The 10,701-nt window shown below is 41.4% G+C and overlaps 1 protein-coding gene and 1 non-coding gene across 2 annotated transcripts in view; one reads left to right on the top strand and one right to left on the bottom strand.

The window, feature by feature from the left end:
- Nucleotides 1-10,701, bottom strand: part of LOC122422664 — a 185,318-nt gene that overhangs the window by 148,950 nt on the left and 25,667 nt on the right. Inside the window, exons 3-5 of the mRNA XM_043439187.1 lie at nucleotides 5,655-5,818; nucleotides 3,520-3,592; nucleotides 3,044-3,154 (exon numbers count right to left, since the gene is read on the bottom strand). Coding sequence (XP_043295122.1) covers nucleotides 3,044-3,154; nucleotides 3,520-3,592; nucleotides 5,655-5,791 — 321 coding nt within the window. The 5' untranslated portion in view covers nucleotides 5,792-5,818. The remainder of the gene's footprint in view (nucleotides 1-3,043; nucleotides 3,155-3,519; nucleotides 3,593-5,654; nucleotides 5,819-10,701) is intronic.
- On the top strand, nucleotides 10,395-10,501 carry LOC122422961. The gene has a single exon (XR_006264045.1). It is a non-coding gene; the product is annotated as a U6 spliceosomal RNA (small nuclear RNA).

Here is a 10,701-nt window from a genome sequence, read left to right as displayed (position 1 = left end):
TTTCAATGCTATTCTCTCAGAACATCCCACCCTCGCCTTCTCCCACAGAGTCCAAAAGTCTTTTCTGTACATCTGTGTCTCTTTTTCTGTTTTGCATATAGGGTTATCGTTACCATCTTTCTAAATTCCATATATATGTGTTAGTATGCTGTAATGTTCTTTATCTTTCTGGCTTACTTCACTCTGTATAATGGGCTCCAGTTTCATCCCTCTCATTAGGACTGATTCAAATGAATTCTTTTTAACGGCTGAGTAATATTCCATGGTGTATATGTACCACAGCTTCCTTATCCATTCATCTGCTGATGGGCATCTAGGTTGCTTCCATGTCCTGGCTATTATAAACAGTGCTGCCATGAACATTGGGGTGCACGTGTCTCTTTCAGATCTGGTTTCCTCAGTGTGTATGCCCAGAAGTGGGATTGCTGGGTCATATGGCAGTTCTATTTCCAGTTTTTAAAGGAATCTCCACACTGTTCTCCATAGTGGCTGTACTAGTTTGCATTCCCACCAACAGTGTAAGAGGGTTCCCTTTTCTCCACACCCTCTGCAGCATTTATTGCTTGTAGACTTTAGGATAACAGCCATCCTGACTGGTTTGTAATGGTACCTCATTGTGGTTTTGATTTGCATTTCTCTGATGATGAGTGATATTGAGCATCTTTTCATGTGTTTGTTAGCCATCTGTATGTCTTCTTTGGAGAAATGTCTGTTTAGTTCTTTGGCCCATTTTTTGAGAAGCTGTGGTACATATACACCATGGAATATTACTCAGCCATTAAAGAAAATTCATTTGAATCAGTTCTAATGAGATGGATGAAACTGGAGCCCATTATACAGAGTGAAGTAAGCCAGAACGATAAAGACCATTACAGTATACTAACACATATATACGGAATTTAGAAAGATGGTATCGATAACCCTATATGCAAAACAGAAAAAGAGACACAGATGTACAGAACAGACTTTTGAACTCTGTGGGAGTTAAGGAGTAATGGGGGAATAATAGGGAATTTTAAAAGAAAATAAAAGAGAAAAAAATTTTTTTTAATTAAAAAAAAAAGATAAAAATATATCTAGGAATTTCTCTGGAGCTGTTGCGGTCAGTGTGGGTTCGGTTCAGTTTCAGATAGCTCCTCGTTCCAGCTTACACTTCTCGATATCTATAGGCCCCTTCCGGTGTAGTCAGTGTTACCTACAGGGATTTTAATCTGTTGCACCTCCTGAAGCGGTTCCCTTTGTTTATTTGGCTTCTGTTCGCTGGTCTCTTCAGTGTCTAATTTCTGCCCTGACACAGGCGGGCGGAGGTGGTCTCTTGTTCAGGTTCGCTAGTTCAGTCCTGCTGGGAGGGAGGGGCACTGCAGACAGATATCGCTGGCCTGTGTGGGTAGGACTCACAGTGTTCCGGCCACACTGGGTTTGCCCCCCCCGCTCACGGGTGTGTGCTCTCCCGGTCTACGCTGCTCAGGCTCCCGGCTGCTCTATATGGAGCGGGCCCTGCGTTGCGTGCGGTTCCAGTTTTCGGGTATTCCACAAATGCGCGGACGTGGTTGCGCCTGCGTTTTGTGCCTTCCCCGGCGGGAGCAGCTCAGGCAGCCAGGAGCTTGAGGGGTGCACTCTCCCCTCCGCGGTCCCAGCCTCAGTTTCCGCGCGCACCAGTCCGGGTGCCTGCGCCTTGTGTTTAGCCACGACCCTCCCGGCGGATCTAGACCATCCAGAATCTCAGGAAGTCTTTGGTTAGAAACTGGAGACCTGTTTGCAGTGTGGTAGGGGATGCCCTCTCTGGGGCCGAGTTTGCCCCTTTCCCCTCCCCCCTGCCTCCTGCCTCCGGTGGGGATGGGCTGGTCCGCCGCGGTGTAGCTCTTCTCTGGAGTTGCTCAGTCCCTTTGTTCTGCGAACGGCCGGCAGTGTGTTCGGGCAGGTTAATTTTCTCTCTCTCTCTTGCTATCCCACAGTTTAAGTTGCTGTCTCACGAAAGCTCCCTCCGATTGCTCTCAGGGCATTCGGCCTGGTCCTTACCCTAAGCAATGCCGCCCGCTCCTCTCCGTTCAGCCCTCACTTGCTGGTGGCGGATGCGGGCATCTGGGGTACTTTTCTGCTGGGAGTTGCTTTTAGGCACGTAATCTGTGGGTTTTATTTATTTTTCCTCCCAGGTAGGTTGCCCTTCGAGATTAGAAAACTTCCCCAGACCCACCAGTGTGAGGGTTTCCTGGTGTTTGGAAACTTCCTCTATTAAGACTCCCTTCCCGGGACGGGTCTCCATCCCTAGCTCTTTTGTCTCTCTTTTTATCTTTTATATTTTGTCCTACCTCCTTTCGAAGACAATGGGCTGCTTTTCTGGGCGCCTGATGTCCTCTGCTAGCGATCAGAAGTTGTTTTGTGAAATTTGCTCAGCATTCAAATGTTCTTTCGATGAATTTGTAGGGGAGAAAGTGGTCTTCCCATCCTATTCCTCTGCCATCTTGCCTCCTCCCCGCCATACTGTTTTTCTTAACTCTCCTATTATTAGACATTTAGGCAACTCCAATTTTTCACTTTTATTATAATGCTGCAATAATGATCTTTATGGAATATCTTCCCCCCACTCCCCATGTTGTGAGTTATTTTCTTAACAGAGATTTCCAGAAATATCTTCCGTAGGTCAGCCAACAGTTTTTGAGGTCTGCAACCATCTTAGTCAATGTTACATTGCTTCATAATACCAGCACAGGGAGTAACTAGTAGAAACTGTGCCAATTGTTTAGTGGCTGTAACTAAGCTGAACTTAAATGGCATGTTGTAGCTGTTGTTCAGTTGCTAAATCATGTCTGACTCTTTGTGACCCCCAGGGACTGCAGCACATCAGGCTTCCCTGTCCTTCACTATTTCCCGGAGTTTGGCGCGGGTCTCTAGCAAAGAAGAGCATTTATATTAACCAAATTCTGCAAACCATACATATAGAGAAGATTGTACCCTGGCCAGAGGACATACCAGAAAGCCAGTTCTGTGCATACATTTCTACTAAATTTCAAATCTGCTTTTCAAATTGCAAAATGACTCTTACCTGCAACAGAAGCAAAGGTAAATTTTCAGGAGTGTATTCTCTCTTTAGGCAGCTCTCTAGCTCCCTCTGCATGACATCTGGTTGAATAACAAGGGACTTTGACTCGGCCACCTGAACCCCAGAGAACAGAGCAAGCAAAGGGAAAGAAGGAAACAAAACAATCAGTGTCGATGACAGGAAATGACACACAGTTTCTGATAGCTTTCATATGTTATGCTGTTATACCTAAGATTTCAAATAATTATTTTTAACATCATAAAGCAAGGAACTGTAAAGTTGAACACTCCACAAAAATCAGATATCTCCGAAGGACTGGCCTTCTCTTGTCCAGCAGTGAGCTGAATGTTTTTTCTTTGTAAACACTGTCAATAAGACCAGCTGCTTGTTTACAAAAATAAGTTCTCCTAGTCAAGTTTCCAACAACTTAGCAAATTCTAATTTACTGTTGTATTGAAATAGCCCATTGTTTTACTCACCTGTAAAGTTTTCTTTAGGGCCAGTTCCCTTTCTCTTCTAAAGTAAGAGATGTCCTTTGGCATTTGAACAGAGCTGCAGAAAATTTTAGAAGTTGTAATTATAGAAGCTATTATAAGTCAGATTAAAGACTGTTGCTATCGTTTAGTTGCTAAGTCAAGTCTTACTCTTTGCGACCCCATAGGCTACAGCGCGCCAGGCTCCCCTGTCCTTCACCATCTCCTGGAGTTTGCTCAAACTCATGCTCATTGTGTCAGTGATGCCATCCATCCTCTGTCACCCACTTTTCCTCCTGCCCTGATTAATCTGCAACTCCACAACTGCTCATTTCTAAATAAATATATTATACTGGATTATTGGTGGCATGTAAAGGCCACAGGCTTCTGTCTTAGTCAGAACCTCTCTTGTGTACACCTCACTCTTGTTAAACCTTAACCTGGGCCAGTTGTCCTCTCCTTCTGCTCACAAATACACAGTCTTTCCTTTTACCCCAACTTATCTCTTTAGAAACAGAGACAGTGGTGAGGACGTTTCTTACCCCTACCCATAGTTCCTTCAGTAATCTCATTTCTAACAATTACTGTGCTTATCAGACCTCTATCTCATCTATTTTATTTGACACATAAAATCAGTATTATTCAAACAAAATGTTTTTGTGTTCTAGCTCAGTTATCTGGAGGGTGAAAATGATCCTTAAATATCAAACATGAAATACTTTGGAAATTATCTTAACCAAACTTTCTGCTTCAAAAAATTTATTCATCTTTAGGAAACACACTGCAGAAGTGCTTGCTTAGGCACTCTCATTGACTGTTGTCCAACCTAACCATGAGGGTGTTTGAACCAAGGACTCTGACATAAGGAAGTACAAGCAGCATTGCCCTGGTGCCTGATAAGAGGTGGGACCCTGGGTCAGAAAGAGGGGCCCTCTCCCCGTTGGGTGTAAGATACACCCCAGGGCTTGGCAGCTTTGGGAACATTAAAACCATGCTGAAAATGTTACTTTATTAAGATGGGACTCTGCAAACACTGGCAAGGGGCCCACAGGAGATAGTTCTGGAATACATGTGAGAAACGAGATTTGAAGGGGATTGTAGTCAGTAAAGTTCAGATTAATATTGTTCATGTGACCATTTATCAGTCCTCCATGGATAAGTTATAAGGGAAGATGAAAATAGATTGTTAGTTTATACACTTGTCAGCAGTTCACCCCACTGGCATCATGGTCCTGTTTCTCAAAGGAACACCAGCTGACAGTCAGAAGGCCTCTCAATCCATGGGACTAAGCAACCCATGAGCCAGCTGTGTTGACTTCCCAAATGCAGGTGGAATAATGCCTTCTCTTATCTCCTCACGTCTTGGTTTTGATGAAAAAAGATATAAGTTTTGAAAGGGCCTTGAGGGTAAAAGCATTCATAAATCAAAGGTATAATTTCTGTGATTACTGGGTACCTGTATCCTGGCTACAGCCTCACAGAAATGGAAAACAAGTAACCACCTAGAAAGGGGACCAGCTACTAAACAGGCAAGTCAGGGAAACAGAAGAAACCCATTCTTTCCCTGCCTTCTTGTCTTCTAATTCTTTGGCATGCTGGGAGTTTGGGTGGGATTCAGGGCTCAGCTCTCTGACCGTCTCTTGCTCAGATCATGCCTTTCCTCTCAGTTAACCTCAAAGTGCCTGTGAATGACCTAAAGAGTTCGACTGCTATCATTGGCAGCATTTACCTATAGAATAGTCCTTAAGAGAACATCATTTTGCAGAATTCACTATCAGATACCTCATATTATTTTCATTTTTAAATTTCTCATCAAAATCAAAGTCAAATTCAGTTAAAATATCATTGGAGAAAATAAGGTTTCATTGACTATGGTTTGTATAATAGCTTCTGGAATCTTAAGACAATGATATGTATGAGATAGAAGAGCACTTTTTCATTTTCTTTGGTAGCAACATTGCCTCTAAATGCCTTGACGATTCTAGAATATAGGAAAGCCTTAAGGGCAGCAGTCAAGCCTGAGCTTGAGATGATGCCAATTGTCCAAGTAAAAAGGAGAGGGGGGGCTCTGATGGAGATTATGGGACGTGAGTAGGGGTTGAAGCTCTTGAAGACCGTGCCTTCACACTGCCACTATTTACCTGTAAGTTTGACAAGCTGACCCCTGCAGAGTCCATTGTTCTTCTATCTCAGACTTCAGTTCAGTCAGTTGTGTAGCCAGTTCTTTTTCCAACACCTGGATCCTTTCTGTGGAAGCAATCTTATAAATTTCATCCATGGTTTGCAATTACTAATTTTCCAATCCCTGAAAAAAAGAGCACAAAACTCGTGGCTGATTCCCTTGGTGACTATTACCCAGTGTGTGAGACTATGTCTATCATTGTCCAACAAATCATGTCAACTTTGTGGAAATGTATGCTTTTGTAACTTGAAGAAACAGCTGAATTAGACTATCATTTATGAGTTAATCACTGTTTGGTAAATAGTAGAGAAAATATAGGTTATATCTCCATTGATCATCTTTGTTCAGCCCAGTTCACCTTTAGAAGTATCTCTATTCCAGCTTTGATTGTGAGGATTTATTAAATGAGGTTGGATCTCCCCTGCCTGACCTCCATTGTCTTCATTAAGCCTTGTGGGGCCACACTAAATGTTTGAGTGGTGGTCACTTCTGCTCTCTATCACTTCTGCTGGAGCAAATAATAGGTATGTACAGGATCTCTCTACATGCCTAAAGCATATCTCCATAACTTTTTTGAAGGCATGAGCTTCTGACCAGAGGGAACAGACTGTGGGTGGAGAGCTGTATCACATGATCATCATCCATGTACTTTTGGACTCAGAAGAAAATCATGCTTATGTATATGAAAGTGTTTTCTTAATTTTAAATGCTTATATTTGTCCTATAGCTTTTATAAATACAATAGTTGATAACCGCACCCCACCCCCTACTCCCCACCACCACCCCAGTTCACAGCTTGTCAGATTCAATACAACTGTATGCTAAGTACCTAGTGTCAATATTTTTATTAGCAACATAAGATTAACTTCATGACCCAGAATGAGACACATCAATTGCAAGAGATTCAGTAGATGACGTGTTTCCTCTGCTACTGCTGCACTCATCTGTCCTGGACAAGGGGGTAAAGTTAATCTTGGGCCACCTTAAAGAAGTTTAAAATCTTTAAATCTTCCTTTTAAGATTTTCATTTTCCATTTTCAGAGGTATTTCCTCAAGTTGATCTGCTGGATTTTCAAAAAATATGTAAGATATAGAGGTTTTTTTTTTGTGTGTAGAGGCTACCTTTGGAAGCCTATTTATTCTTTTTATAAATATTAAAAATGCAAATGAGCATCGTGTTCAGTCGGGGTTGTGAACCTGCAGAGTTATAAATCTGTCATGTTTGGCACACTGCTGGAGCTCAATAAAATGCACTGTTGTTGTTCTCAGCAAAAGCAAAATGCTATGAAAAATATTTGCCACTTGGCAGTGAGTGTCCTTTCAAGTTGGGCAAACAGTTAAACAGCTGCCTTCACAGCTGCATTCCAACAGGCAGCCGAGAGCGGCAGCAACACAGACTGACATTTTTCTCCCAAAGGGTGGACATTCTGCTTTTATTTTCTGATCCATTTTCAACACTTCACAGCTCAGAAATGAGAACATTTATTCCTGCATCATTTAGCTTGCTACACAGTCAAATACAGTATTCACAAAATTAACATAAGGAGAGGTTGGTCATTGCCAACTGTCCATGAAATGCATCCAACCCAGAGGAATCCACGCCTGCTGAGCACTCATGACTAGTATTAAAGAGACAAACAACTGTTTATTCTGGGAGGGGGAAAGGTGGGTTCCTTTTATTGGGCACCTACTCTGTGTGAGGCAGGCACTGGGCTCTCATTTAAAGTCTCAGAAAAGATTCTCAAGAATTGTTTCAATAGTGTTTTTTTTTAATTTTAAATAAATACATTTAATTAACTATCAATTGTAAACAAACCAAAATCCCCTTTATTAACCATGTTTAAAAAGTGATAGAATCTAAGCTGTAAGGAAAAGATGGTAAGATTACCTTGAGCAGGGTGTGACGGTGTTCAGTGCATAAAGCGGGCTTCAATGGGGTTAAAGCAGGGATGTTTAGAAGAGAAATACTTAGTAACTTTAGAGTATTATAGGAAAATGTATAATGCATGTCAAAAACTTCAAAGTGACTACAAAAAGAATGGAAATGCAACACAGACCTTCCCAAGCTAGTGGGGCAGGTGGGGGCCGTGAGGGATAGGAAATCAGTCTTTTAAATCCAGTAGAGGGTAGGGAAAGAGAAAAAAAGAGAAAGAAGTATGTAAGAAATGAAGTCAACTATTTTGGTAACTATGATAAATGTAAATGGCTAAAGCCCATCTATCAAAACACATGAATCAGCAGTTTTGAACATTTTTAAAGCCACTAACATTTGGTAATGTGATGTGTACCAAAATAAAACAATGATTTTTATTCTAGCAAATGCCAGAATAGAATTTAAACTGTTAGCAAGTCTCCTCTGTATCACCATGGGGAGACAATTCAATCTTACTCATGAAGACCTGCAGTCTATATGCTCCCTAGGTAAACCACATTTGATACTTGGTCATCTTTGATCATCAACATGTTCTTCCTCTGCACAGATGAAATTTCTCTTGTTATACATTATATGCCATCTTCTGGATCAGTAGGAGTAAAACTGTTACAACAAAAAGTCATAGCCATCAGTGGCTTAAAGAACAAAATTGATTAAATGTGACTAATGTGTTTGGAAAATGTGTGTAACCGTAATGTGTCTGCTCCTCTTGGACATTCAATGACTCTGGTTCCTTCCAAGTCAGTGTGGCTATAGAACATGACCTTTAGTTGGATGAAGGGACACAGACAGATATATTTGATGTTCTGAATGGGTTAACCTGCTTCTACTTCTAGTTTTTTGTTGTTGCTGTTCAGTTGCTCAGTCATGTCCAACTCGCCCCATGGACAGCAGCATGCCAGGATTCCCTGTATTTTGGCTTCTCCCAGAGTTTGCTCAAACTCCTGTCCATTGAGTTGATGATGTCATCCAACCACCTCATCCTCTGTCACCTGCTTCTCTTCCTGCCCTCAATCTTTCCCAGCATCAGGAATTTTTCCAGTGAGTTTACCAAGAGCTTTGTTTTTCTTGAATGGGTACTGAATTGTGTTAATTGTTTCTTTGGCATCTATTGAGCTGTGCTGGGCTAAGTCACTCAGTTTTTGCAACCCCATGGACTGTAACCTGCCAGGATTCTCTGTCCATGGGGACTCTCCAGGCAAGAATACTGGAGTGGGTTGCCATGCCCTCCTTCCAATCCAGGGATTGAACCCAGATCTCCTGCATTGCAGGCAGATTCTTTACCAGCTGAGCCACCAGGGAAGTCCAAGAATACTGGAGTGGGTAGCCTATCCCTTCTCCAGGGGATCTTCCTGACCCAAGAATCAAACTGAGGTCTCCTGCATTGCAGGCACATTCTTTAACCAGCTGAGCTACCTAATGAAATTAACATGTGATTTTATTTTTTAATATGGTGAATTTCACAGATTTTCTATTGTTAAAGGCAAAACTGCTTTTTTGGAATAAATCCCACTTGGTAATGATTTTTTTAAAAAGAAAAATGAACTCACTTTGCTAACACAGTGTTTAGGATGTTTGCATTTATGTTAAAGCAGCCTTGAAATTAAAAAACCTAAGATCATGGCACCCAGTCCCATCACTTCAAGAAAAATAGATGGGGAAAAAGTAGAAACGATGATAAATTTTATTTCCATGGCCTGCAGAAATCACTGTTGATGGTGACTGCAGCCATGAAATTAAAAGATGCTTACTCTTTGGAAGGAAAGCAATGACAAACCTAGACAGTGTATTAAACAGCAGAGACATAACTTTGCTTATGAAAGTCTGTATAGTCAAAGCTATGGTTTTTCTAGTAGTCTCATATGGATGTGAGAGTTGAACCATAAAGAAGGTTGAGCACCAAAGAATGATGCTTTTGAACTGTAGTGCTGAAGAAGACTCTCGAGAGTCCCTTGGCCTGCAAGATCAAACCAGTCAATCCTAAAGGAAAACAACCCTGAATATTCATTGGAAGGACTGATGCTCCAATACTTTGGCTACACAATGCAAAGAGCTGATTCATTGGAAAAGACCCTGATGATGGGAAAGATTGAGGGCAGGAGAGGAAAGGGGCAACAGAGGATGAAATGGTTGAATGGCATCACTGACTCACTGGACATGAGTTTGAGCAAACTCAGGGAGATGGTGAAGTACAGAAAAGCTTGTCATGCCACAGTCCACAAGGTCACAAAGAATTGGACACGACTGAGCAACTGAACAACAACCTCTGTATTTCAACATAATTCCTTATTACAGCCTACCTTAACCTTAAAATTTTGTTTTCATGCTGTATTCCACTCTGAAGCTAGCACACATTTTTTTTTTTTTGCAGTCTACCTTTTACTATCCAAATGAAAACCTTATAATGATTTAAGCCATACACCTCCTTCCTATAATTCATGCAAATATTTACTTTAAATACTTCTAAATAAAACTCCACAATATATTTTATTCTTGCTACTTCGAAAGTCAGTTATTTTTACCCATATACTTGTCTTTCCTGTTGCTCTTCTTTCTGGAAGGTCTGTGCTTCCATTTGAGTTCATTTTCCTTTACCCTGAAGAACTTCCTTTAATATTTTTCATAGTGTGGGTCTGCTGTTGATGGATTCTCTCAACTTTTGTCTGAATAAGTCTTTATTTTTACTATGATCTCTAAAGGTATTTTATCTGGATACAAAATTGACAGATTTTTTTTTTTCTTTCAGCACTTTAAATGTCTTTTGGCGTGCTCGCTTCGGCAGCACATATACTAAAATTGGAACGATACAGAGAAGATTAGCATGGCCCCTGCGCAAGGATGACACGCAAATTCGTGAAGCGTTCCATATTTTTGTGAACCTGTTTCCTGTAAGGCAGGGAAGCTTGTGTGTTTCTCTTTCTACAGGCGATTGCTAGTGTGTTACACATTTCTACTATCGAGCAGGAAGCAGTTCTTTACCTTCAGTGTGGAAAGGCAAATGGATGCAAGTCATTTCTCGTGTCATCTGGGTCAAATTACTGTGTTTGTTGAGGCCTTGATAGGCTAGGACTCT

This window comes from Cervus canadensis, chromosome 20, assembly GCF_019320065.1.
Source record: "Cervus canadensis isolate Bull #8, Minnesota chromosome 20, ASM1932006v1, whole genome shotgun sequence".
NCBI lineage: Eukaryota > Metazoa > Chordata > Mammalia > Artiodactyla > Cervidae > Cervus > Cervus canadensis.
The sequence above is the reverse complement of the archived record's forward strand: the minus strand, read 5'-3'. Positions and strand labels throughout refer to the sequence as shown.